Genomic DNA, 26,192 nt, shown 5'->3' with positions numbered 1-26,192 from the left:
AAAAAGAAAGAGAAATGCGACATTTATTCGAACTGAAAATCTTCCGAGGCTTGGAATAATAATAAAAGAAATCATCTCGCGAATACTTCGTTTAGGAATTAAGCGAGGAATAAATCCTAGGACAAAAGGAAAAAGGAAAAAGCACAGAATAAGTGCTTCACTTGCCTTCCACTCTTCCTCTTAACGAATCGGTCCAATCCAACTCGGCCCAAGCCCAGATCAGCCCAGCCCAAGCCCATCCATGGCGATTACAGAGTCTCCGTCTTCCACATAGTTCGCTTTCGACGCCTCTCTCTCTCTCTCTCTCTCTCTCTCTCTCTCTCTCTTCAGTCGCAGAAAGAGCTCAAGAAGTCTTCCGGACGCTCCCCTCATCTCTCCGGTAAGCCGCGCTCCGATTCGTGCATAAGCATTACGCGGCGGCGGGTGTGCCGGCGACGGTGCTCGCGTGTTACGATTTTCGGCTTAGTTTGTGCCGTGCTTGTTCGACATAGTAGAGAGTTGCGCCGGTAGAGTTTTTGGATTTCGGCGTTCTGCGCGCTCCGGAATTAGCGGATTTTTCTTTCTATCCGATGAGTGAGGTTTCCTAGGGTTTCGGTGGCTCCGCGTGAGCTATTCCAGCTGAACGTCCGTTAAAAAAAAAAAGATGTTTCGAATCGGTCGACGCGGTCGGGCTTGCGGCGTCCTCGCGTGGAGCTTGGTCTTGGTTGCTGAATCGCTGAATCGCTGAATCGCAGAATCGTTTTTACGTTCGCTTAGATTGTTGAATAGATTTTGTAGGTCATGAATCTACTGATATTTCGTTTGACTGAGCATCTGCTCAGGAAAAATGGTTCTCCATTTCTTCGGCGAGTCGTTTCCAATCTGTATTTCGTGTTCCATTTCCTGGCAATGCCGAAATGATGTGCACTCTCTTTGATCCGTGGAATTTGTCTTGGATTTTGACGTTCTTAATCATTAGGAACTTGGTTCTTTTGTCCCGATGGGGACGAGGATTGCCGCAAGATACGTTTCTCGTAGGCTCTCGAGCAGTGGCAAGATGCTCAGCGAGGAGGAAAAGGCTGCGGAGACTGTCTACATCAAGGTAACTGTAGAGGCCCTATTTTGCGTTTGTTATGTTGTATACATGGAAGGTAGTAGAAAAACATTAGAATTAAAATATTCCATAGTAATCTGAAATTGGAATGCCTAATTGTAGTGCCTGTCATTATCTACATTAGGATTGACGACTCTAATTACTTTGTGATTTACAAGTTTATGTGCCTAGGCCTGATGCGGGTGGTGTAGTTTCGGTAGGTGTCTTTTGTATTTTGCTGGTTATCTTGGTGGACTGCCAACTATGTCGGGATTGATCTTCTACTCTTCTTTGGAGGATTATAAATAGCTTTTGTGTAGAATCATGCTTGGATGTACACATATATTTTTGGAATTACCCAAGCCAGATATGCATATAGTGATATGAAATGAAATAAGAAAAACAAAGTTCGTAGAACTGTTATGCCTGATGCTTCCTGAGGCAAATGGGTTTTCTGTGCACACCATTTCTTTCCAAGCGCCGGATTTTAGAGAATTGCCTTTTGATGCTAGTGTTGAGGCCTGTGTAGCAGGGTTTATGGGCTCCGAGCAGAACCTTATGTATTATACTTGTTGCCCTTGTTCTTACGAGGTGCTTGGCTTCTTTAAGTCAACCACCATCGATGAGGTGGGTGAAGCTGTGACCCCTTGTTTACATTTTGAATTTCTGAATCTGCTCATCGGAGTGAACAGAGAGTTAGCTTTCTTGGTTCAGTTCTGAATATGTTAGTGATCTGAGTTTCCCTTGCGTTCTTTATTCTCATTGGGGTCATTAGAGCAGAGCTTTAAAGAGAATTCACATCAGTTCATGCTTTGCCGGTGTTTTGTCACGCAAACTGATGCATATTCGCTTCCTCCAATGTCCTCTAGTGTTTCCAGCATTCTAGTTTTGAATTGGATAACATTTCTTCTCCATCTTCCCGTCTTAAATATCTGCAAGATTTCCATTATTGTCTCTGTTTTGCTAAATCATTGCTGCACTAATTCTTTCACGAAATTTGTCTCCACAGAAAATGGAACAGGAGAAGCTAGAGAAGGCTGCACGCAAGGTATTGGATTTTGTCTGTTGAGTTTCTGACGTTCGACTTCCCTTGATAAAAGCTTTGCCATATGGATTTCTTTTCTCCTTCTTCTTCATCTTCTTCTTCTTCTGTTTTCGCCTCAGCTGATGGGTAATCATGTTTAATTCGATAGAATGCTATCATCATCGTCTAAGTCGACATTACTTAGACGTGCATTTCATCAGAGCACCCACATTCAAGCACAGATTTTAGGTCATGGAAGTAATTCTGTGTTCTTTGCTATTACGAAATCTTGGGTCTTGATTCATACTCATTGGTCATGTTGCTAGTTGGATAGCAGTATGAACTTCACGGTCTGCGCATGTTTTTCTTTTGTTTCTTTTTGACTTTGTATGCTGTTGCCATTTAAAGCATGCGCATTACGCTGACCCCCCATGCTCTCGTCCTGCTTCAACCATCATCGACTCCTGTGCTTAGGGCCCAAAACCGGGGGAAACATCTGGGGGATCAGCTACCGACGCCGCACCGGGCGGGGGCAGGTCTTCAGCCACCGAGAAAGTGTCGACCGACAAGGACAGGAACTACGCAGTCCTGGCTGGTACCATAACAGCTCTCGGCGCTCTGGGATGGTATCTCAAAGGCAGATCCAAGAAGCCCGAAGAAGTGCAGGACTGATTTGCACCGATGGTCCCGCACCCCACCCGCCACCGGCGGCATTGATGTTTCGCTGTGCCAACTCCCTTACCGCAGTACTGCCTGATTGCGGCGGTTATAATAAATACTTGGAAGAAGTTTCCTTTTATCTTCACGCAGATCCCATTTTCCTGTGGTCTCAGGTCTGGCTATAACTTTTCTGGCTGACTCGGACTCTCTTTTTCTCCGGTATGTGCATACAATCATATGAGGCTTAAGTCCAATGTTTGGTGGGTTAGTGTTCAAGCAATCGTTTGGCTGCGGAAGATTTATCGCCAACTGGGAATGATGCGATCGCGCGTGTTAATGAGGCGGTTTCGGTAACTTTGGTTCCAATGCGATTTCATACTTCTACATACTGGTCTCGTTCGCGATCGGCTCTTTCGAGGGTCGAGCCTCGACTCGAGTCGAAAGTGGGCCTCTGAAGAGGGAGCGAGTGTTCTCTTCCGCGACATCTCTATCTTTGATTCTAAGGATTGGAAAATCTCCTGACGATTCATCTATCCCAACATATAAATAAACTTCGATTATTTTTAGAGGGCCCAACATGTTTAATGTAATCAACATTGCACCAAGTCCCAATGATTCTTCAACAAAAAAACAGAAAAGAATAAAAAGGAAAACAGAGAGAGAGCAAAGTGAACCGTCGAGCTACCGAGCTCCGCATCAGAAACTCAAGTTTCTCTCAATTTCCTAGCGATGGCGATTATAGCTCCGACCACCGCCACGACTGCCACGGAGAACACGATAGTCGAGCTCAAGCTCTCCGGCACTAAATCTCTACCCTTCCTCCCTTTGCCCTCCTCCTTCCCCGCTCTATCCCGCGCATCGTCCCCCGCTTTATCCCGGGCTTCGTTCGCTCCTTCCTGCTCGTGGCATCACTGTCTAATTTAGAGCTCGTCGCCGGAATTCATCGAACCAAGAAGAAAAAAATCAGAGGGAAAAATCAGGATGACGATGGGGCTCCATTTGCAATGGCCTTACCTCGAGCTGCTTAGACGTGACGTACTCCTGCGGTGGCTCCGAGACCGGTCCCGCCACTTCTTCTTCGGCTTCCGGCGCCGGAAACGCCTCGTCGAGGCGCTCGTAGGTCGAGTCGATGTCCTCTGCGTCCGACATGGCTGCTGTCTCCGAGATGGGCTCGACCGAATCGCCGAAAAGCTCGAGAAGAGACGAGAGCGAGCAAAGAAAAGGGGCGAGCGGGGAGAAGACGATGGATGATGATTCAATTCAAGGAAGGTTGGGGGTCATCATCTGGCGACGCTGCTGAGCCGACACGTTGCGACTACGTGTCCAGCTTCGAAGGTGAGCATGCGGGACTCGAGTTGCGACGTCGACATGGGAGAGTTTGCTCTGTTATTCCATTAAAGCGCAACGAGATGTTGAAAAAGAAGAAGAGTTAGCTCTTTTTAGCAAATGAAAGTTGGTAAAAGAAAGTTGTTAAGTAATTCAAAACATGAGTTTGGGACTCGAAATTAATTGGTAACTTAATTGCAGATAAGTTGGTGAGTCACTCTAATTAAGGTTGGTAATTTCTAGAACCAGTTGGTACTATTAATGTGTTATCAAGAAATGTGAATAAAACTTTGTAAATGATAACAGAAGTTGGCAAATAAAGAAGAGAGAAAGCAAACATCAATCCGTAACTTAAAAGACAAAACTGATGGTAATTTTAGTGAATGATAATTTAATGAAAGAAAAAAATGGTTAATCACGCCAATTCACGATGGTAATCAAGTTTGTAAATGGAAGAGTTTGCTAATCAAGATAAATAAATTAGTTGGCAAATTAAAAGAAAATCAATTATTGGTAAGTAACTCAAATCTGCGATTTAATCCGATAAAAAATCAGTAAGTCACTCTAATTTTAGGTTGGTTATTTCATACAATACTTGTGAAATAAAAGAGCTAGTTAGTTATATATTAATAAAAGTTTATAAGTAATACGAAAATCACAAATTTGCCAACCGTAAAAGAACTTTGGTTATTCTAAAAAAGTACTAGTAAGTTACCAACGAGCTAATCATAAAAATGTCAACCGCCCATTTTCTTTTACTAATATTCTTTCGGCACATCTTCGACACGAGACGATGGAATTATGCTACATAGCATTGATGCATGAAAGATGAAATGGGCTTCTATTTCAACTTTAGCATAATTTATATATTCAACATAAATCCATAATGTAATTGAATAGAAGTATCTACGGAAAATTCACTTTGCAGCAATTATTTTCTAGATATATAAGTAGTGATATTTTATTTTACAATTGAATCAATTCAAAAAAGGACCTAAAGATACAAATTTATCAATAGGTAATGTTGCTCCAATACCCAGCTACGGTATGATAAATGACTGGACATAGCCAACCCCTGTTTTCGTCGTTGAAGGCTACTCTCCTTCCTCTATCCTATGTTACAGATAAGATGTTACCAGAGTCTGCTGAGTTTCTTGGAAATTTCTCCCCAGAAAGAAAAAAATTCACTTTCTCTTTTCAAAGACAATCTAGAAAAAGCCATGCTGACGATGTCCTACTCCCCTTTTTCATGTGAATTACTGTTCGTTCGTTTACTTCCATTGTGGACCAGAAAAAAGAGCGAGGGGGGAGGCACAGAAAAATTGGTGCCCGCAAAAGTGTCCATCAATCGCAGGAGGTCAGCAAGAAGCAAACTTCATGATGGTGGGGAGGCTTCTGTTAGAATTCCTTTTCGCCTTTGCTTTCTAAGAAACCAGTTTGGCCTCTGGATTTTGCCACTTTGTCTGGGCCCTGGAGTTCCTTCCATATCGAGTCAAAACGAGCAGATGGGTCTCGCCCAAAAGATAGAAGGCAGAGATTTTTTCCAATCTTGATGGGGATGTGTTCCTCCATTCGATTCAGAAACCTTTGCTTCCGGTTCAACGTAGGAGCAGGGCCACTACGGTTCCCGCAAAATCTGATTCTTGGCAACTGTAGGCCACGGATGCGGGAATAATTCCCTTTCGGATTGGACCTTGAATTACTGACTTGCGTGGAGATTCCTCAGCGTCCCTGTCTTTTTTATCACGACTGGTTGCATGGCGGTCGTCATCGTTTTCCGGTGATTATTATGGCCGATTGTTCGCACGCACGCACTTCTAAAATAGGCCCCTCGACGTTAACAGCAGCGAAAGCAGGGTGTTCTAGAATTTTTCTCCGTGAATTATTGGGTAGGAACCATCGAATCTCCCTCGTTTCTTCGTCTTTCTTCTTCTTCGTCAATGGGGACGCAAACCTTCATTTTTGTCGAACAGAGTTTCGCCAATCCAGACTTTCACATGGGTAAAGATTGATCAGTAGAGGGAAGAGAGAGAGAGAGAGAGATACTCACAGAGAAAATCAGAAACCAAGGAGAAAATGAAGGTTATTCAAAACATGGGCAGGATTTGGCAGAGGCCAAGGTTTAAGCATTTTCCTGGCTTTCCGTTTTCGTTTTCCCAGATTGGGTAATCTTCAAGACTTTGAACTACAACCGGATCCAAGAAAGAACAAAGAAAAGAGAGAGTAAAGAACACATCTTTTTATACAGATTTATCATGAATTACCACCAAGACCGACATCCCCTCTGCATGCTTTCTCGCGCTTCTCCTCCTTGTCGTGTTTAACGTCGCCGGAGCCGCTCTCGCCGTGCCCTCCATCTTCTCCCTCTCCATCTTGGTCGTCTTCTTCATCGTCTTCAAGACACCCTTCGTCTTCCTCGATGTCGTCGCCTGGATGGACGAACTGCAATGTCAGACGCCCGCCTTCCCTGGACGCATGAAGGAACTCCTGCGTCGGGAACCTAATCTCCTTCAACACGAATCGCCCGTCGTTGCGATACGACTTGAAGCACACCCAGGGCTTCCCGTTCATGCTCAAGCTCGATATCGGGGGCGGGAACCCACTCCCTATCGACCTCGACCGCCGAAACTCGTGGAGGCGATGATGATGATCATTATGAGGATAATACTGAGGACTATGCTTGAACGACGATGAAGCCGAGTAAATGTTCCTCCTGGTCATACCGGTGCCGGCGCTTTCTTTCTCTTCCTTGGCCTGCCACGCCTCGGCCAGCATGTAGTCCTCCACGTCGCCGAAGCTCTCGAACCCGAGCCCCTCCGTACACAGCTGTAGGCTCTCCGATTTCATCGACGAGAAGCTCTCGCTGCTCTTGTGGTGCCCATGTCCACTGCCGCCCTGAGAGCTCATTGAAGAAGGGCTCTTCGCGTTCTCCTCGCCGTTGCCATTGTTCTCCAACTCCATCATCAACCGCGGCAACGGTTCAGGATCTTGATCGTTGAAGTGAAGTTCGCCGAATATCTCAGTGAAGGAGGATTGGCGATCAATAGGGTCGTGCTCGCCGCGGTCATCGTTGCTGTGCGAGGGCAGGATTTGATGATGATGATGATGACGATGGCGGTGGTGGTTCTTCCATGAGGAAAGAGATTCGAGAATAGAGGGGCTATCAGGTAATGTGCTGTCGAAGATGTGTTGGAGGCTCCCACAGGCAGCCATAGCTGTGTAGAGAAGTGGTTCCTAATTTAGCCCTACAAGTCTCAAGCTCTCTACACCTCTCTCTCTCTGGAGGGGTTTCGCAGTGAGAGAAAAAGAAGGAAAATTTTTGGGTTGTTGAAGGGTGGAAAGAGAAAGGGTTGGAGCTGCAGCACGGGTGGGTTTGCGATATTGATTTTTTGCGTGGGCGAGGGGGTTGAAAATATCAAAGGCGGGGTGGTGTGGGGTTATTAATTGGGGTGGTGCTGATTTTGAGCAGGGGAATAGGGACGGGTGGTTGTGGTTGTGGTTGTGGTTGTGGTTGTGGTTGTGAATCGAGTCAGCCTTGTGCGTCTGTGATTTTTGGAGAGCTTTCGCGTTCAGGATTACTGGTCATCCTACTTTCTTGGATGGGTACCTGGCCTGGTCAAATGCTCATCCATCGTGGCACCGGATAACGGTGGAATAGGGACGATAGTCATTGGTCGGTCTATATCGTCTCTTCCCGCCCCTTTTTTCGAGTCTCGTGAGTGAATCGGATCAAGAGATAATTTTGGCTGATTCCATATGGTATCGAACCCAGATGATTGGCTCTGTTTTCCAGCTCCAGGGATTCAAATGTCCCAAGAATTCAGATACTCAACTGATGAAGATAAGATTACACCCGTCCTGAGAATAAGATTTTCTTTCTTTTCTCTACTGAAGGTTAAAATGAAGAAAGCTGGGATTTTTTTTTTTTTTTTTTTTTTTTTGTTCCTTTTCATCTTATCCAACTGGAGTTTCACTTGATCCCGGTGACAACAAGCCACGTCGGCTGCATGCCATGGTGCTTCCTAGACCATTCACGTGGTTGTGTGGAAAACCAATGGCCACCAAAGACTCACGCTCACTCTCATTATCTCTCTCCAGTTCCTACTGTTCATGCAGTTCCTGATCTGGGACGCGCTTTTATGGGTGCCACAAAAAGATCTTGTCTCATTGACCTTTGGCGACAACATTGTCATTTCAGTTGTCCATAATCTCACCGCCCTCACCCAAAAGGGATCTGGGATCAGGGTCTCGACCGTCATTATTCAGATACATTGCCTAGATTACAGACTGATGTCACCATCCGTGACAATAGGAAAAAGGAAGATCCCTAGAATTATCCTGGAATCTGCACATGCTGAGCGATCCTTTCTCGACAATGTCCTTTTTCCTTTTTCCAGAACATTGTGCTCTTTTATCTGGTACATGATTGTGAGGATCTTATAAGGGAGAGATTCACAGCCAAGCACCCATCATGTGCCATTGGTGAGTTATACTTGTCACTGCGGGGGACACAAAGGGAGATATGCCAAATATCCTACTTTCCAAAGTCCTGTGCATCACATTTTTAGGAAGTACAGGTTTAACTTAATAACATGCCTAGCAACCAGAACATTTTTGACATGCCCAAAGAAGAGCTCCTTCGTGCAGACGATGTGAATGGCTCTCACATCTTTCAAAGGACAAAGCATTGGAGAAGACTGGAGCAGAAAATAATGACACCTAAGTCGCGATCATGACCATGATCCAATGAATTAAATGCCAGTGTAGAATATGAGATTATTTGCAGATGGAACAAGAAGCAGAAAAAACTATGTTAGATGAATCCAAACACAAGCTATTCATAGCATCCGAAGCCAACAACCCAGTTTAGCAAAAGAAAAAAACGATAATAAAAAGAGAGTACAAACCAGTTGTTTTGCAGGATCCATCATTAGCATCTTCTAATGAAGAATATTAGCAAGCAAGCACCAATCATGAAAAGATAGACATGATTTATAAGGATAACCAACCTTTACAAACCTCGACCTAAACAAATAATGTACTCATCAGTTAAATCTCTGCAGGCTTGGTGACTTGGTAGCTTCCATCATCGCCAGGCTTCTATCCATTCTACCCTTGAATTTATCCTGCTCAGAGTGCTGATTCCTCCAGTCTTAACAGGACCTGATACCTGAACCGCAGGTTCCCGCACATATATTTCTCTATTAAAACTTTTAATATTTGATTTACTGGTTTGGCAAAGTCCGAATTTCCCTTTGCTCACTCGAGCTCTTGCATTAAGACCATCAAAATTATCAGCTTTGATTTCGTATCTTCGAGCTCCTTCTCCTACCAGGTCGTCATTCTTGTCAGAGCTGACAGAAACGTCAATTGCTGGTGGAGTAAATTCAATGCCAATCTGTGGACTCTGGTGTCCATTATCATCAGGAGGCTCTGTATAGGTAGTTGGAGGTGACTCTAAATTGGAATCCTCTCTTTCTCGCAGCATCCTCATGATAAGTGTTTTAAGGAAGTTCATTACTTGAACTGCATACATTAACGCAGTCAAGGGATCTGCCATCTGCAATGATTTTGAACAATTAAAGGTTATTGCAGACTATATCTACATGAAGAAAGCTTTTTACATGGCTAGAGTTTGGAAGACCTGTATTATCATAGAGGAAAAGTGAAAAACAATACAATAACTAACTGATGGCATTCTGGCCAAAAGAAAAGGAAAAAAGGAAAAGCTATGGCATTCTGTTTAAACTGTTCTATCAGGAGCAATTTAAGTATACTTCTGCTGGAAAAAACTTTAAGATTCGCTTGTTTAGAAGGCTTTTGAAATGAATTAACATTAGCATTTTAGCAGGATATATCCATAGGAAAATTAGGGCTCAATGTGGTTCATCTTCCTAGAAAAGAGTTGAAAAATCTTCAGGTACAAGCCTAACCTGAGTCATATTTGGGGCAAAAACCATGGCAATGTTGCGTGCATTCATTTTGTTTACATGTTCCATCTGGGCAACATCGCACATCAGGTTAATTGCCCAGTCTAATAGGGCAGCTTCTGTTGGTGGTAGAAGCCTCAAAAGCTCAGCACAATCTTCTTCAGTCTGGCACTGCATCACTTGCTCAGGCAACAGAGAATCCAGAACACCTCGTGGGAGTTCTCTAAACCATGCCTAAATAAATTTTATTTTAAAAGAATGAATTAACACTCAGCAACGTCCATCTAGAAAGGGAAAGGGAGCGAGAATCTGATAACGACATCCAGTCAAAAAAGGAAGCAATGATATTATAGTTCATATTAGAAATGTCATCTTGCTTCCACCAAAAAGAGGACCTCCACCTAATAAACCAAAAAATGATAGAACACAGGCTCGAATAGAATTCACACATGGCATTTAACTTGAAAAAAAACATAATTTTCTATGCAAATAGTTTCAAGGTCATGTGGTATGAGATATATCCAGTAGCTGTGAACCAATGACACCAGGGATTTAAGTTTCTCTATGTGCACATACCACACTGTTCCAAAACTTACGATTGGCCTGAGTAGATTCCATCAGAAACATGCGAAAGGCAGCTGGTCCAGCTGATAGAGTCATCCAACAATCCATCAACACGACATTACTCATTGAAGATTGAACTGCAATATGATGTTGCTTTTGACAGTTTGCTAACTTAATTGCAGATGCCGTGCATAACATCAGGGTTCATGCTGTTACTTATACAGTTCTTGGAATTCCAAAATAAGCTATACATCATTTCAGGCTCTCTAATAATAACTCGTGCCATCTATACTGGCCCTCAAAGGTGGGCATTAATGGCATGGCTTAGCAGCGTCGTAGCTTCAAAGAGAAAGTTAGCTAACATACAGTCGACTGGAGACCTAAATACAGATGATCAACCAAGCTTATTATAGTACCTTGATTAATCCAGCCAGGCAATGCACATCAATACCTTCTGGCATATTTCCCCTGTTTAACTGGTCCCTCACATACTCTTCTTGACTATTTTCTGCATTAATTCTGAATATCCCTTCTGCCTGCATGAATAAATAAAGAAGTCAAACAACTCTGGAACAGGTGTCCACTTAATTGGTTAGTTGCTAGAAAAGCATCATGCTTCTCCAAAGCCAAAGTCACGAGCAATCATGAAAAGCCTTTACTTCATATTCCTTACTTCTTTTCCAAAGTCAAATAAATATCAAAAAATAATTACATACCTTTAATCCTTCTTGTGTATACAAGCGTCTTTGCATAAGCAAGAGTACGGTGGGAATGCTATTACCTCTGGAGTCTTGTGATAGCTGCATGGACTCCGTTGAGACTCCAAAAACATGTGTACTGCGTTGGCAAGGTTTAAACAACAAAATCAACATAAAGACGGTGCTACAGCAAATGAGATACATCGCGAACTTTTTAAGAAATACAACCAAAAAGGTTTTGGCCAATGATATCGAGTTACTATTGTAATCTGATGAGCACAAGACACCGCTTTTTGTCATGTGATTGGCCTCACACTACTCACCTACTGGGATTCGGATGTTTTTGACTAACTGAAATATCGCTTTATTTAAATAAATACGTAGTGAGCTGACCTCAGAAATGAAACATTACAAGAACACAGAAATTTCTTTCATTTGCACAGATTCTCTACCTCGGAATTTCATTTGACCCAACACTCGAATGACTCAGACACGTCATTGCAAGATCACAATTCAGAACTAATACAATTCCATTTTAGTCACCTGACACTCTTGACCCAAACCAGTATAAGATTCTACAAAATCTCATTCTCATCCATAGGACTAGCATAAGAAACCAAATCACAACATCAGGAACTCAACCTCACAAAATTCCAAGCCCCAAAGTCTCCGAACGCTGAAACATTGCCACAAACACCAGCCAAAACAACATCTCCAACCAAAGCCAGTCAAGAGTGCAAAAACAGCAATGTACCTTGCACTGGGGGCTCTCCTGGGCACTTCAGGTTCAAACTCCACGGGCAAGCCCAAGAACCCATCGAACCTGTCGAACGTAACGTGCGCGACGTGGCGGACTCTAGTGGGCTCGCCAATCTCCATGCCACAGAGCTCTTCGCTCACTTCGCACTTGCAAGCCACCAAAGACTTCCTAAAGATCCCCACCAACACTGCCAACACAGACAACTGCGGCTGCTGCTGCTCCTCTCCGTTCTCTCCCTCGCTCTCGACGTCCTCCTCCTCCTCCTCATCATCATCATCATTCGCAGCCGGTGCACAAGACAAGGAAGCCGAAGGGTCAGTGCGTGGACAAGAAGCGAAGCGGAGGACCTCCGTCACGGCCGGCAGCGAAAAGGGCCGCTCTTCTTTCAGGAAATTACGAAATGGGCACATGGCGAAGTACGAGCGAGAGCGTGCTGCGCGGCTTTCATGCGCTTACAGCGACAAGATGATGGAAAAGGTTTGTGTCTTGGGGAAGAAAGGTTCGACCTTTACGTTGAGTTGGGTGGAAGTAAAGGTCGTCCGAGAGGCACTTGAGAATTCTCATCATCATCATCCGAAGTTCCCTTTCGTTTTTCCGTCTTCGCTGCGCGTTTTGTGGAGAAAAGTGAGCTAAAAAGCTTTGATTTGGCTTTGGAGGGATGAAGAAGCAAAGTAGGAGAGAGGTTTTTGGTGGGAACTTTGATGATGTTGGGGGAAACCTTTTACTTTTAGTTAAGAAATTTGCAGCTCCTGTCGGATGTTCCAATTAATTAATGTAGGATCTGTTCGGTAGGAAATCTAAATGATGGTAATCGAAGGTGCACATGCAATGTTTGGTAGGAAATTTAAATGATAATCGAAGGCGAACATGCAATGTTTAACATAAGCGATCTCATTTAGATTAGAAGATTTATGACTATCTACTTTTCAGTTAATTTTATATAAAGTCGCTTATGTAAAACTTTTTTTTTTTTTTTTTTTTTATCATAGCTAGTCGATGTACATTATAACTGCTCATTTTTTTTTAAAGAGAAATAGTCACAAAAAAAAAAAAAAACTTAAACTTTGTCTATTGTGATAAATTTATCTTGTTTCTTATGATATTAAAAATTATAAACTTATATTGGTGTGACACATTTACCTTAAAAAAATTTCATGACACCAAATTTTTTGGATAAGTATGTCACATAAGCAAAAATTTAGGATTCTTTTTCATCACAAGAAAATGTTTGAGGTAAATGTGTCATAAAAAAATTTAGAGTTTTTGGTGATTTATACCTTTTTTCAAGTCATTTTCGGGAGCTTCAATTGCTTTTATGAAAGTGCCAAGTGAGATTTGATGAAATATTGCATATACGCTCCCTAATAGCTGTTTCATAATCCTCACTTAAACGTAATCATGCATCAAAGGATGTACTTCTTTCGGAAGAGTATCGGGCGCTTAAAAAAAAAAATTGAAAAAAAATACAGCATTTACTGTCGAAATAAAAGAAGTTTTTACACAAGTGACCTTATCTATCCTTGCTTTCGAAAAATTAACCTCTCATCTTCTCAAATCAGGTATGCAAAAGATGAATAAATTGTTCATGCAAGGCATTACCTTTGTGTTGGCACTTCGGCAATGAATAAAATAAATAAAAAATATGCTTTCTAATTCACATAAAGATTGATTTAATTATGATTAGATAGATCAACATATGGATCGGAAAGAAGAGATTTAAATGATTTTTCGCGCGGTGAAAATTTAAGAATTATCAGTTGTTGCCTTTTTTAAACCAATGAGTTGTTCAAGAATTTTTGTTATTAATATGCTAAAAATAATTTTGATTAACAAAAAAAAAAAAAAGAATATGTGATTAAATGGGTTCGCTTGTGGATGAGTTCGTACATGATCGATGCATAGAAGATCTTCCCAAAGTATTAAAGAAGTACCAGACTCAAGAAGCCTAAACTTGAGCCCCTTATCGATACATCGAGCCTCTGTTTCTTTTACGGAATTTTTTTTTCTCATTTTCAGACGATTGATTTACTTGGAAAAATAAGCCAATGGAAAACCTATGCTAAAATTAAGGAAAAATATTTTTCTCTTTAAAAAATCAGAGATTATTTTCCAAAATATGACTATATCAATGCATGAACCCAACACTTTATGCTTAGACACAAAAATTCCTACATTAGCACTTGGATCCGCAGCATCCAAGATCAAGTCTTTGGTGTCTGAGCCCTAGTCCAAGGCCCGAGCCCATTGAAACTGGACCATGACCCTTGTGCCTTCACCCGGGTCCAATGAGGCAGAACTTGGGCCCCCGGTGCCCGCAGTTGGGTCCATTAAAGCCAGGCTCAAACCCCAGGTGCTTGTGCTTAATGCCTCGCTCTTGGGTTTGGTCCATAGAGGCCAAGCATAGGATCTAGTTCCCAAGCTCAAGTCCACAAAGGTCATGCCCATGTTCATCGAGGCGGAACGCTGGACTCGGTCATTGAGGCCGAGCCTAAGACCCACATGCCCCTGCCTTGATCCTTGGCACCTAGGTTGGGGTCCATTATGAGCGGACCCCAAGACTCTACTGTCCATACATGATTTCTTGACTGCCCTTACACAAGTTATTGGTGCTCGAATAATATATATTTATTTAGACAAATTAAATCAAAATTTCATACCAAATAACGGAAATATTTTCTAAATTATTTTTAGATTTCAACCAAACATTGAAACTGACCAAAAAAAAAAAAAAAAAAAAACCAAACATTGAAAAATATTGTCATTTTCTTAGAAAATGACTTTCTAAAAAATGTTTGTCAACAATGTCACTATTTTACACGAAACAAAAGGAGCCTGAATTGGATCATTCGAAAGGTTTTCATTCCAATATTAAGGTGTTTGGTAATACATAAACGTTGAACCGCACACACTACAAAAGTCGGGGAGTGTCAGAAGTAAAACTTCAAACACATAACTTTGAATGTCAAAAGAATTAATTACACTAATCAAACTTTGACCAACTGCATGATCCTAAGTAACTGATGTTGCACTAATTTAAGATCGTGAGCATGATTCATGGCCCAAACTATTTCTTAGATGCCCAACTGAGAAAGATAAAAGAATATGAGCAAGTCAACTTTGCTGCAATCAGTCATTATCCTTAATCTCAACAGAGGCCTAAATCAACAAGAAATGATTATCTAAGCACTGCATGATCCTAAGTAACAGATGTTGCACTAATTTAAGATCGTGAGCATGATTCATGGTCCAAACTATTTCTTAGATGCCCAACTGAGAAAGATAAAAGAGTATGAGCAAGTCAACTTTGCTGCAACAGTCATTATCCTTAATCTCAACAGAGGCCTAAATCAACAAGAAATGATTATCTAAGCACTAATCAGACCGACTTTGATTATTGACGTATTGTTATAAGATTGCATCTTGAAACGTGACGTCATCGTCGATTGCAGGGACACGAAGACGTGAGCCCCAGATGACTCCATGCACGTCGGAGCTGGTCTCGACGTGCAGAGCATTACCATCCTCCTCCTTCTTGTCGGTAACGATGGTACTCATCATCTCTCTCTCCCTTCATGTCCGCCATGACCAACCACCCATCTCGGCTAACTTCACTATAAAAACGAACCAGAGGACGATCATTTGGCATCCGCAAACACACAATCTCCCCATCTTTTCATAGTCCGTCCGGCTGCGAGCTTTCCTTCTCTGTCTTAAGGAAGAAGATGACGACGGCGCGAGCAGGTGCTGCTTTGGGACTGGCCCTGATTGGCCTCGTGTTGGCGAGCCTGAGCGGGTCTTGCCAAGGCGCGCTTCAGGTTGGGTTCTACAATGGCAAATGTGGGTTCTCGGATGTCGAGGCCATCGTGGCCGGCGTCGTGGCGGCCCAGATCGGGAAAGACCCTACCATCGCCCCCGCTCTCCTCCGCATGCAGTTTCATGATTGCTTCGTCACTGTAAGCTAATTAGCCTAAATTATTTCATAATAAGCTACTTAAATATTTGATTCGGTTCCCACGCAGGTGCTTTAGAACTAGTCAGTTGACTAAAAAAGAAATTATTTAGATGGACAGGATTGTTTAATACCAGCACGTTTTGTATGTTAAAATGTTATGATGACTAGATAAATATCATCGGATTTCATTTTGATACGATGAAAATTAGGGTTGCGACGCTTCCATTCTTCTGGATGGAAAGTCGAGCGAGAAGACGGCACCACCGAATTTGAGCGTCAGAGGCTACGATGTCATTGACGCAGTGAAGGCCGCCGTGGAGGCCGTATGCCCCGGAGTCGTTTCCTGTGCCGATATCATTGTAATGGCCACAAGGGACGCCGTCTCCTTGGTAATTAAATCGTACTTTTTGCATAATGCATGATAAGATGTATACACCAAGTGTCTCGATCCGGTTTCACTTTGCTCCTCATATGCTATACTTATATACACATTAGCTTAGTAAATTTCGTGACGTACAAGTGACGCATGCTCAAATATTGCAGAGCGGAGGAGGTCGGTACAAGGTAGAAACGGGACGAAAAGACGGGCTCGTATCACTCGCGTCCAACGTCAATCTGCCCCCTCCCTCCATCTCCGTCGACAACTCCATCGCGGCATTCGCTCAAAAGGGACTCAACGTTTCCGACATGGTCCTTCTTCTAGGTACATATATGCGGCAGTTGAAAAGCCTAGATCCATGTAAATAAGTATGAAAGTTGTAGCGTGGTATTAGTGTTTGTTCCTGAAAAAACTGTTATCGGTGGTGTCCTAGGTGGCCACACGATCGGCGTTGCTCACTGCTCGCTCTTCCAAGACCGCCTGTACAATTTCCAGAGTACCGGGAAACCCGACCCAACCATGGACCCTTCATTGGCTTCCGCCCTAAGGTCGACGTGCCCTAACCCTCAGACTAATGTCGACAACATTGTCAATCTCGACCAGAACCGTTTGAGTGCTTCGATCGTCGACAACTCCTTCTACAAGCAGATACTCGCCCATAGAGGGATACTGCAGATCGATCAGGAGATCGCACTGGACGGGCAGACCAAAGACATTGTGGGAGCGATCGCGGGTGGGCTCGACTTCTCGGCTAGGTTCGGCCAAGCCATGGTCAAGTTGGGCACACTCCAGAATGGCTCCCCGGGGGAGATAAGGCAATCCTGCAGAGCTATCAACACGGCTCGTAAGCTGCCTACTTCCAAAGATGAGCAGAGGACAGGCAAGAGGCAGCAGCAGAGAGACAACCTGAGAGCCCGTTCAATTCCAAAGCGTGGATTTTAGGACTGAATTCAAGACTTGCTATTGCCTTGCCATCTTTTTCCCTGATTACGTTTGAATTTATACTCATTTGGCTTTTGTGTTTCTCATATTTCATTTGAGAATTCTATGTCATGTGGTGTCGGCTAATATAATTGAATATTAAATTTTTATATGGATCTTGAAACATTTGCATAAAACGTTTGTGAATACTGATCTTAAAAGATAAATGTCATTAGGCTTCACTAATATAACAATTTTTGGGCTACTGTGAAAATAACATCACGTGTCACAAATTCTTAAAAAAAAGGATCTCACAATAATTTATAATTATTTATTTTTTGTGGCTTAAAATAAACTGTTATTCTCACAATAAGTTAAGAATAATTACATAAGCCTTTCTCATGTCACTAATTCTAATTTTTTTGTACTAAGAACGTCCCTCGACACAAAATGCTCCATCCTAATTTTGATGGAGGCTTTCCTCTTACAAGTAATCTTGGCAGGTATTTAGGAGTGCCTGTGCTCTATGAACAAATTACTCACAAAACTTACCAGCCTATTGTTGGAAAAAGAATCAAACATAATCAGAGAAAAGATATATTCTTTATTAAAATGTTTTTATAAGCACCAGATGTACTTCCAAAGGACATGCTTTAGATTTATGTGATGAATTTGCAAAAGCTATTAGGAACCATATATGCACTATTATGAAGACGTGATTTATTATTTAAATATTCAAATATCCCTCTTCACACTTAGTCTGGTCTTTTTGCCTAATACTAAGTGTGGAAATTTGCTTCAGGAGGCAAATGGGGCTTAGAGATATTCGAACTCATGACCTTCAACTCTGATATTGCATGAGGTTTTATGAGATCATTATCAATTGTTTTAAAAATTTAAGTTATTAGATTAAGACGTTGCTTATTATTTAAATATTAAAATATTAAAATTTTATAATTTTCCAGTGTCTAATTATGAATTGTGATAAGTAGATTGTAGTAAATGATGGTTTGATAATTCATTTCAATCATTCAATTAAGAATTTGTGTATATGTAGAGTGGTTTCCGAGTTCCAAAAATTAAAGAGCTTGTTCTAACAGGTATATTCTAGGTTATAAGTGAAACCTAAACGGAATCCACTTGCCCCTACTATTTCATTGAATCTCACTTGGTATTTTCATCATAGCAAGCTCTTGAGGATAATTAGAAAATTGAGAAATTATAACGTACATCAGCGGTGCCCAAAAAAAAAAAAAAAGTTTTGCCTTCGTGTCAACGCTTTGGCAATGAGTAAAACAAATAAACATAATCCCCAATGTAAAGAGTGCAGGTTATGAAATTTGAACAATGCACTTCGCTGTTTTAGGAAACTATTTCGAAATAATATGCTTTCCAATTCATTTAAAGATTGATTTAATTATGATTAGATGACACAAGGACTAAAAGAAGACATTCGAATGATTTTTGTAAGATGAAAGTTTAACAATCATGGGCGGTTGCCTTTTTTAGAATCAATTAGTCCTTACAGAAATTTGTTATCAATATGTTAGAACTAACTATGATTAACAAAAACAATTAAAAAAATGTGCTTAAGTGGGCTCACTTTGAAAAAATTGTCACAAAAAGTCTTAAATCTATCATACTTTTGCCAATTCAATCATAAACATTTCAATTTTATTAATTGAGTTATAAAAATTTTCACGTTTTACTAATTGAGTCAATTAGGCTAATTTTAGCTTATATATGCTGACATTGACAATTTTAAATATTATACTAATTTCGATTTTTTAATTAATTTATTATTTTCTTTTTTGGGTCTAATCCTAGGACAACGAGACCATAGGCGAGGGTCGCGACCCTTGCCCAAACTAGGCGAGAGTCGCTAGCCTTCGCTTGCCTAGGTTAGAAAAAAATAAAAGGAAAAAAAAAAATTAAAAAAATATGAAAATATTATTAAAAGTTATCTATGTGAACGATTTTTGGTTAAATTGACCGAATTGACTTAATTGGCTAAATATGAAAGGTTTAGAACTTAACTGTGAAATTAAAAGATTTAAGACTAAATTGGTAAAATTGTAATAAATTTAGAACTTTTTCTTTCCCTATTTGAAGAGTTGATGCATCATCGATGTACAGAAGATTTTCCCAAAAGTGCTAAAGAAGAACGCTGGATTGGATCATTTGAATGATTTTCATTACGATATTGAGATGTTCGGTAATACAAAAAGGTCCATCCGCAGACACTACAAAAGTCGGAGTATAAGAAGTAAAACTTCAAACACCTAATTTTGAGTATCAAAAGGATTAATTTCAATAATCAAACGTTGACCAACTGCATGATCCTAAGCAATTGATGCGAGATCACTGAGCACGGTTCATGGTCCACGCTGTTTCTTAGATACCCAATCGAGAAAGACAGAATCAACGGTCATTAATATCAATCTCAACAAAAGGCCTAAATCAACAACAAGAAATGATTATCTAAGCACTAATCACTGATTAGTAATCAGACCGACAATGATTATTGACGTATCGGTATAAGATTGTATCTGAAAACGTGACGTCGGCGTCGATGAGGACACAAGACAGGAGCCATAGATGACTCCATGCACGTCGGCGATGGTCTCGACGTGCAGGGCATTAACATCCTCCTTCTTCTTGTCGATGGCGATGGTACTCATCATCTCTCCCATTCTCTTCGTGTCCGCCATGGCCAACCACCCATCTCAGCTAACTTCACTATAAAAAGAACCGGAGCACGATGATCCAACATCCGCAAACGCACAAGCTTACCATCTTTTCATAGTCCGTCCGGGTGCGAGTTTTCCTTCTCTGTCCTGAGGAAGAAGATGGCGACGCTGCGAGCAGGTGCTGCTTTGGGACTGGCCCTGATCGGCCTCGTGTTGGCGAGCCTGAGCGGGTCTTGCCACGGTGCTCTTCAGGTCGGGTTCTACAATGGCAAATGTAGGGTCTCGGATGTCGAGGCCATCGTGGCCGGCGTCGTGGCGGCCAGGTTCAGCAAGGACCCCACCGTCGCCCCCGCTCTCCTCCGCATGCAGTTTCATGATTGCTTCGTCACTGTAAGCTAATTAGCCTAAATTACTTCATGTAAAGCTACTTAAATGTTCAATTTGGTTCCCCCGCACGTGCTTTAGAACTAGTCTATTGACTAATGAAGAAATTATGTAGATGGATGGGATTGTGTAAGACCGGCTCGTTTTGTATGTTAAAATGTTACAATGACTAAATAATTAGGGCTGCGACGCCTCCATTCTTCTGGACGGAAAATCGAGCGAGAAGACTGCGCCGCCAAATTTGAGTGTCAAGGGCTATGATGTCATTGACTCCGCAAAGGCTGCCGTGGAGGCCATATGCCCCGGGGTTGTTTCCTGCGCCGATATCATTGTCATGGCAACTAGAGATGCCGTGTCCCTGGTAATTAAATCGTATTTTCCGCATAACTCATGATAAGATGCATGCGCTAAGCGTCTCGATCCAGTGACATTCTGCTCTTCTCATATGCTATACTTATATACACATTGGCTTAGTAAATTTCATGACGTACGCGTGAGACACATGCTCAAATATTGCAGAGCGGAGGAGGTCGGTACAGGGTAGAAACGGGACGGAAAGACGGGCTCGTATCGCTCGCGTCCAACGTCGATCTCCCCCCTCCCTCCATCTCCGTCAATGACTCCATCGCGGCATTCGCTCAAAAAGGACTCACCGTTTCCGACATGGTCCTTCTTCTAGGTACGTATATGCAGCATCGTCGTCCCCAATCAATTGAAAACCCCAGATCCATGCAAATAAGTTCGAAAGTTGTAGTCTGGTATGGTGTTTTTGTTCTTATAAAAAACTGCTACTGGTCGTGTCCTAGGTGGCCACACGATCGGCATTGCTCACTGCTCGCTCTTCCAAGACCGGCTTTACAATTACCAGAATACCGGGAAACCTGACCCGACCATGGACCCTTCCTTGGCTTCCGCCCTAAGGTCGACGTGCCCTAACAAGCAGACTAACGTCGACAACATTGTCAATCTCGACCAGGATCCTCTGAGCTCATCGATCGTCGACAACTCCTTCTACAAGCAGATACTCGCCCGTAGAGGGATTCTGCAGATCGATCAGGAGATCGCGCTGGACAGGCAGACCAAGGACATTGTGGGAGCGATCGCCGGCAGACTTGACTTCTCGACTAGGTTTGGCGAAGCCATGGTTAAGTTGGGCACACTCCAGAATGGCGCTCCTGGGGAGATAAGGCAATCCTGCAGAGCTATCAATACGGCTCGTAAGCTGCCTACTTCCAAAGATAAGCAGAGGATGGGCCGGACAGGGTGGACGCGGTGGAGCGGTGACCCGAGAGCCCTTTCGATTCAGAAGCGTGGCTCTTCAGACTGAATTCAAGACTTGCTATGATGGTCTTGCTATCTTGTTCTCTGATATCGTTTGATTTTACACTGCCGGCTTTTGTGTTTCTCGTATTTCATTTGAGAATTTTATGCCTTGTGGTATCAACTAATAAAATTGAATATCGAATTTTTATATGAGTCTCAAAACCGCTGCATATAACATTTATGAATACTGATCTTTGAATGTAAATGCCACTAAGTCTAAAACTTTTTTGTTCTAAGAAGGTCCCTCGACACAAAATGCACCATATTAGTTCAGCAGGAGGCTTTCCTCTTGCAAGTAATCTTGGCAATTATTTATGAGTGCCTCTGCTCCATGAACGAGTTACTCGTAAAACTTACTAACCTATTCTTGATATAGTGCTTAGTAAATTAAGTGGATGAAAGCTAAAAATTTTACTCTTGCAGGGAGAATAACTATGGTTCAATCTGTTGCGAAGCAGTTGAACATGATTGTCGAAATTTTGTTTGGGGTGATGTTCATGACAAAAAGAAAATTCACCTATGGGGATGGGAAAAACTTTGCCAACCGGAGAATTATGGAGAATTAGGGTTTCGCAAGTTACGTACGAGTAAAACAAGCATTTCTTATCAAACTTGCTTTGTCCTTAGTTTTGAAACCAAAGAGGCCTTGTGGGTAACTTTTATCAGAGACAAATATCGCAGCTTTTGCATTGCTTCCTGATTCTGTTCCAACTCGTCCCACCAACAGTCTGCTTTTGCATTGCTCCCTGAACATTGGGGCAATTTCTTAAGCTTGGCAATTTCTTAAGCAATTTCTTTGGTATCACCAAACTTATTATGGAGGCAAACTGGCAAGTCACCATTGCTTTAGAACTCAACTTTGCTTCATGATGGTGACACACTCATTTCTCATATTGAAAGTATGATTGAGTATTTTCAACAAGTTAAAGATTCTCCATAAATTTAGGAAATGAAATGTATATACAAATTGGCTAGCAAATTGAATTATTCAACTCAACATGCGAGTGATAATCATGTATCATATAGGTCATCAACAGGTTTGTTTCCTTTTATCATTAGAGGAATGAATTGGATGATATTTTATTAGGAGAGTAAATATATAATTTTCGGATTTTACCCATTTTCTTAAAAAAGAAAAAAGAAAAATATAGTGATATTTTTATTTAATTAGCAACCCATTAGAGTTTGACCTTGGGAATAATGAGATAGAAGTTTGAATTCTTACATTCTCTTGAGGTGAAGACTATTTAGTTTCGGACGTAAGTTTTGACTCATACGCTTATACGAGGAGATAAGATAAAATTGTAATAGTAAGAATAGAATAAGATTAATTAAAAAAAAAAAAAAAAAACTAACTTTTAGGAGGGTAGACGGCAATTGCATCCGATGCACGCGCATTTTCTGCTTCAAAAGCAGCAGCGATCCCGATCATCTCCGCCGTCCAATTTCTCTCTTTCATGGGTTTTCCTCAGGGAAGCGACTCGATTCGACCGCTTTTTGCTTCTTCCATCGCTGTCGCGAATCTCTCCCCCCGCTCTCCACTCTCTCTAATGGGGCGCGCTTCCTGATCATAAAAGAAGGGGGGGACGCCAAAAGGGTGAGAAGAATTCCCAAATCAGAAGATTCCACCGGTTCGATTATGGAGGTCAGAGGGCCGATCCGGTTCCGCGGCTCCGACTCCTCCTCCGCCTCCTCCTCCTCCTCCGCCACCCACCACCGCCTCCTCGGCACCTTCTCCCCCAAAACCCTAGCCCCCTCCAGCCACGCCGCCGCCGCCGCCGCCGCCGACGACGACCTCTTCACCGAGGACGACATCTTCTCCGCCTTCGACTTCTCCGCCGCCGCCGCCGCCGCCGCCGACCGCCGCAGCCGACCTCCAACATCATCGCGGCCGTGACCTCGGCGGCCAGGTCGCCGCCGCGTCTCCTCGCCTCCGTGATCGCCACCCGCCGTACAGGAACTCCGCCTTCGGCCCGCCGGATGGCTTCGGCATACTCGCCGCGGCGCTCCCCGAGCGCGAGGCTGGCTCCGTCTTCGGCCGCAAGGCCTCGGTCTCTCCTTCTTCGTCCCTCGCCGCGGCGCCCATTTCGTCCTCGCGGATGATCCCCGCGATTCCGCGCCCCCCGCAGGACAGATTTCCGCTGGCTTCTTTTTCGTTGGCGGAGAAGTACCACCAGTCGGCGCCGGTCAACGTGCCTGTGTTGATGGCGAGGAGGCAACGCGAGTTCGTCGAAGTCGAGGACGAGAATGTCGATGTCGAGGATGAGAAGGATTTTGATGGGGAGGAGATGTTGCCGCCGCACGAGATAGTGGCGAGGCGGTTGTCCCGCTCGCAGAGCGTCGCTTGCTCGGTGCTCGAAGGTGCCGGGCGGACGCTCAAGGGCAGGGATCTGCGTCAGGTCCGCAATGCCGTGTGGCGGCAAACAGGTTTTCTAGATTGAGAACGCCTCTGTAACTGAGCTGTGGGAATGTTGTGATGTTTGGTATATTAGAATTTGGCATTCATAATCTTTGATTCTAGGTTAGTATTAGGGACGTATTCAACTATTATTATGTTGAAATCGTCCCTGGTCTGGCTCTTTTATTTCTCTATTCCAACTGTTGTGAGAATTTGCACGGGTTAGATGATTATTATAAAGTCGTGATTCTTTGATAACTCTAAAGTGCTCTGCACCTAAGAGATTTAGATGTCTGGTTGACTTGACATTATGGAAGTGGCATGCTGGGATATGTATGTTTCGATTTTTGAATTTGTGGTCGAATAAGCCAACTCAAGGTTCTTATCAATCTGTATGATCACGGAGGAAGTATCTGTAGTGACTAACTTCACTTCAACTAAAACCCATAACCACTAAACTTCACTTTCATTACTAGGTAGATAATTGAGCTAACAAGGTTCTTCCTTATGGGCCACATATCGACATATGTCTGAGATAGGGTAGTATGCTCACTTTGTGGGTAACAGGAGCGGCACTGACCAGAGGACAAGACTGTGAGCGAGTTGGTGGGCTTCATTTTGTTCATGACTAGTACATGCACGGACATTACGACCATCCAATTCCATTCAATTCATTCTGGTTCGGTGATGCCTTACTGCCGGCAAGGTTTGGCTCTGCATTAGAGCACTTTGGTTTTCTAGGGGCTATTACTGGGTAAATGGAATCCACTGCAGCAGAAGTTAATGTCACATAATACGGTGGATGTTTCCTTTTGTTAGTTAAAAAAAAAAAAAGGATTTTTGTGCACTGTATTTCAACCTAATCAATTGTCTTGTCGACCATTTGTGAAGATTGATAGGATCTTGAATATTATGGGCTTTGAGGAGCTTCATTTTGGGCCTAAATTTGAGTTTCTTTGTGTTTTGGATTCTGATCTATTTGTTTGAGTTGAGGAAGTGAGCTCAGGTGAGTTTATGCACGTTAATATTTTGTGGGTTGATCCTCACAACATCAAGCATGATAGAACAAAGGCTTGTGCCTGAAGCAGAACCGGTTTTCTTTATCTTTACATTCATTGCTATCATTGTAGTTTGCTCAAGCACATTGCAAGATTTATAACGCCCTTAAACTGCAAGGAAGATTTGTTGCAGTCTGTCAAGGATATTTCTTTTAGAAAGTCATGGGGAATTATTGTGGTCTATGCTGACTTCGAGTGAGATATCTGAGCTGGGAGAAATGAAGTGCACGAAATGAGCTGTATAGTGTTTTAAGGCGTCACTTCTTAGTAGAGAGGCAGAGCATCTGGCTTATGAACTGTTTTACTATTTCATCTGCCGATCATTCTAGTGAACTCAAGTGTGTAACCATTGTTTCATGGTCTGAATGCATTATAGTAAAGAGAACTTCAAGTTCCCTCTTCACAGACATTTTTTCTTCCCTCCTCTATCTTCTATTTCTCTGTTTTGCTTCCCTATTGACTCTTCTTCTAGATTTCTTGTGCAACTTTACACCAAAATATACATATTTCCATATTCAGCATGACCTATCGCTAATTGAGAGGGATAAAAGACATACATCAAATGAGAGTGGTAGTGAGTGTCTGTGAAGGCATATTAGCTGTGTTATCGGCCCTTTCAATTTTTGTGATAATTCCATTTTGTTCAGAATTCATTCATTTGGTATTTTTTATAAGGTGAACTTAATATCTTTAAACTTATATCATCCATTCTTGATATCTGTCGTCATGCTTCCATGCTCGATCAAATCTTGCTATCTCATGAGGTCGTGCCAGTGAAAGTCGACTTAAATGCTTGGGTCATCATATGGTAGATTTTGTTCTTGTGCAAAAAACTGTGGATATAGATATATAAGCAAGCTCGGTTTATTGGGAAATTCATAGGTACAACAATCATCGGCTGTACCTTTAGTTTTAGTTGCATAAGAAAATAAAGTTGTCGGTAGAAATTTTTGCTCTTAATGTATGTCTCTCTGAGTGTATTAAATAATACATTGAATGATGTAGTTGGGACATTTTGAAAGGCCTGAGTAAGCCAGACAAAGATTACTTTCA

The 26,192-nt window shown here is 42.4% G+C and overlaps 7 protein-coding genes across 7 annotated transcripts; 4 read left to right on the top strand and 3 right to left on the bottom strand.

Moving 5' to 3' along the window:
- Positions 1-230: 230 nt before the first annotated feature.
- On the top strand, positions 231-3,036 carry LOC104433971 (uncharacterized protein At2g27730, mitochondrial). Its single transcript, XM_010046898.3, has 4 exons — positions 231-379; positions 959-1,081; positions 2,082-2,120; positions 2,571-3,036. The coding sequence occupies exons 2-4, from the start codon at positions 980-982 to the stop codon at positions 2,766-2,768; spliced, it is 339 nt and encodes a 112-aa protein (XP_010045200.1). The 5' UTR covers positions 231-379; positions 959-979; the 3' UTR covers positions 2,769-3,036.
- A 251-nt stretch (positions 3,037-3,287) lies between these two features.
- LOC104433970 lies at positions 3,288-4,152 on the bottom strand. The gene is made up of 2 exons (XM_010046897.3): positions 3,771-4,152; positions 3,288-3,652 (listed from the first exon to the last, which is right to left on the bottom strand). Exons 1-2 carry the CDS (start codon positions 3,903-3,905, stop codon positions 3,461-3,463), a joined length of 327 nt encoding a protein of 108 aa, XP_010045199.1. The 5' UTR covers positions 3,906-4,152; the 3' UTR covers positions 3,288-3,460.
- A 1,139-nt stretch (positions 4,153-5,291) lies between these two features.
- On the bottom strand, positions 5,292-7,588 carry LOC104433969. The gene has a single exon (XM_010046896.3). The coding sequence runs from the start codon at positions 7,293-7,295 to the stop codon at positions 6,336-6,338; it is 960 nt and encodes a 319-aa protein (XP_010045198.2). The 5' UTR covers positions 7,296-7,588; the 3' UTR covers positions 5,292-6,335.
- A 1,283-nt stretch (positions 7,589-8,871) lies between these two features.
- On the bottom strand, positions 8,872-12,634 carry LOC104433967 (rho GTPase-activating protein 5). Its single transcript, XM_010046895.3, has 5 exons — positions 12,029-12,634; positions 11,293-11,413; positions 10,993-11,112; positions 10,016-10,246; positions 8,872-9,642 (listed from the first exon to the last, which is right to left on the bottom strand). Exons 1-5 carry the CDS (start codon positions 12,442-12,444, stop codon positions 9,169-9,171), a joined length of 1,362 nt encoding a protein of 453 aa, XP_010045197.2. The 5' UTR covers positions 12,445-12,634; the 3' UTR covers positions 8,872-9,168.
- Positions 12,635-15,666: 3,032 nt separating this feature from the next.
- On the top strand, positions 15,667-17,456 carry LOC104433966 (peroxidase 60). Its single transcript, XM_010046894.2, has 4 exons — positions 15,667-15,987; positions 16,196-16,375; positions 16,530-16,689; positions 16,799-17,456. Exons 1-4 carry the CDS (start codon positions 15,757-15,759, stop codon positions 17,305-17,307), a joined length of 1,080 nt encoding a protein of 359 aa, XP_010045196.2. The 5' UTR covers positions 15,667-15,756; the 3' UTR covers positions 17,308-17,456.
- Positions 17,457-20,051: 2,595 nt separating this feature from the next.
- Positions 20,052-21,844, top strand: LOC104433965 (peroxidase 60). The gene is made up of 4 exons (XM_010046893.3): positions 20,052-20,366; positions 20,542-20,721; positions 20,880-21,039; positions 21,167-21,844. Exons 1-4 carry the CDS (start codon positions 20,136-20,138, stop codon positions 21,685-21,687), a joined length of 1,092 nt encoding a protein of 363 aa, XP_010045195.2. The 5' UTR covers positions 20,052-20,135; the 3' UTR covers positions 21,688-21,844.
- A 1,478-nt stretch (positions 21,845-23,322) lies between these two features.
- On the top strand, positions 23,323-24,124 carry LOC120290805. Its single transcript, XM_039307237.1, has 2 exons — positions 23,323-23,576; positions 23,641-24,124. The coding sequence occupies exons 1-2, from the start codon at positions 23,323-23,325 to the stop codon at positions 24,122-24,124; spliced, it is 738 nt and encodes a 245-aa protein (XP_039163171.1).
- Positions 24,125-26,192: the final 2,068 nt, after the last annotated feature.

The sequence above is a fragment of the Eucalyptus grandis genome, chromosome 2, assembly GCF_016545825.1.
Source record: "Eucalyptus grandis isolate ANBG69807.140 chromosome 2, ASM1654582v1, whole genome shotgun sequence".
NCBI lineage: Eukaryota > Viridiplantae > Streptophyta > Magnoliopsida > Myrtales > Myrtaceae > Eucalyptus > Eucalyptus grandis.
The sequence above is the reverse complement of the archived record's forward strand: the minus strand, read 5'-3'. Positions and strand labels throughout refer to the sequence as shown.

Coding starts and splice junctions, on each gene's coding strand:
- LOC104433966 (XM_010046894.2), top strand. CDS start 15,757: ATGACGACGGCGCGAGCAGGTGCTGCTTTGGGACTGGCCCTGATTGGC. Junction 15,988..16,195: donor TTCATGATTGCTTCGTCACT/GTAAGCTAATTA, acceptor GATGAAAATTAG/GGTTGCGACGCTTCCATTCT. Junction 16,376..16,529: donor CAAGGGACGCCGTCTCCTTG/GTAATTAAATCG, acceptor CAAATATTGCAG/AGCGGAGGAGGTCGGTACAA.
- LOC104433970 (XM_010046897.3), bottom strand. CDS start 3,905: ATGTCGGACGCAGAGGACATCGACTCGACCTACGAGCGCCTCGACGAG. Junction 3,653..3,770: donor TCACGTCTAAGCAGCTCGAG/GTAAGGCCATTG, acceptor TGCCACGAGCAG/GAAGGAGCGAACGAAGCCCG.
- LOC120290805 (XM_039307237.1), top strand. CDS start 23,323: ATGGAGGTCAGAGGGCCGATCCGGTTCCGCGGCTCCGACTCCTCCTCC. Junction 23,577..23,640: donor CCTCCAACATCATCGCGGCC/GTGACCTCGGCG, acceptor CCCGCCGTACAG/GAACTCCGCCTTCGGCCCGC.
- LOC104433971 (XM_010046898.3), top strand. CDS start 980: ATGGGGACGAGGATTGCCGCAAGATACGTTTCTCGTAGGCTCTCGAGC. Junction 1,082..2,081: donor CGGAGACTGTCTACATCAAG/GTAACTGTAGAG, acceptor TTGTCTCCACAG/AAAATGGAACAGGAGAAGCT. Junction 2,121..2,570: donor TAGAGAAGGCTGCACGCAAG/GTATTGGATTTT, acceptor TCCTGTGCTTAG/GGCCCAAAACCGGGGGAAAC.
- LOC104433967 (XM_010046895.3), bottom strand. CDS start 12,444: ATGTGCCCATTTCGTAATTTCCTGAAAGAAGAGCGGCCCTTTTCGCTG. Junction 10,247..10,992: donor GCCTGGCTGGATTAATCAAG/GTACTATAATAA, acceptor AAATTTATTTAG/GCATGGTTTAGAGAACTCCC. Junction 9,643..10,015: donor TTGCCCCAAATATGACTCAG/GTTAGGCTTGTA, acceptor AAATCATTGCAG/ATGGCAGATCCCTTGACTGC.
- LOC104433969 (XM_010046896.3), bottom strand. CDS start 7,295: ATGGCTGCCTGTGGGAGCCTCCAACACATCTTCGACAGCACATTACCT.
- LOC104433965 (XM_010046893.3), top strand. CDS start 20,136: ATGGCGACGCTGCGAGCAGGTGCTGCTTTGGGACTGGCCCTGATCGGC. Junction 20,367..20,541: donor TTCATGATTGCTTCGTCACT/GTAAGCTAATTA, acceptor CTAAATAATTAG/GGCTGCGACGCCTCCATTCT. Junction 20,722..20,879: donor CTAGAGATGCCGTGTCCCTG/GTAATTAAATCG, acceptor CAAATATTGCAG/AGCGGAGGAGGTCGGTACAG.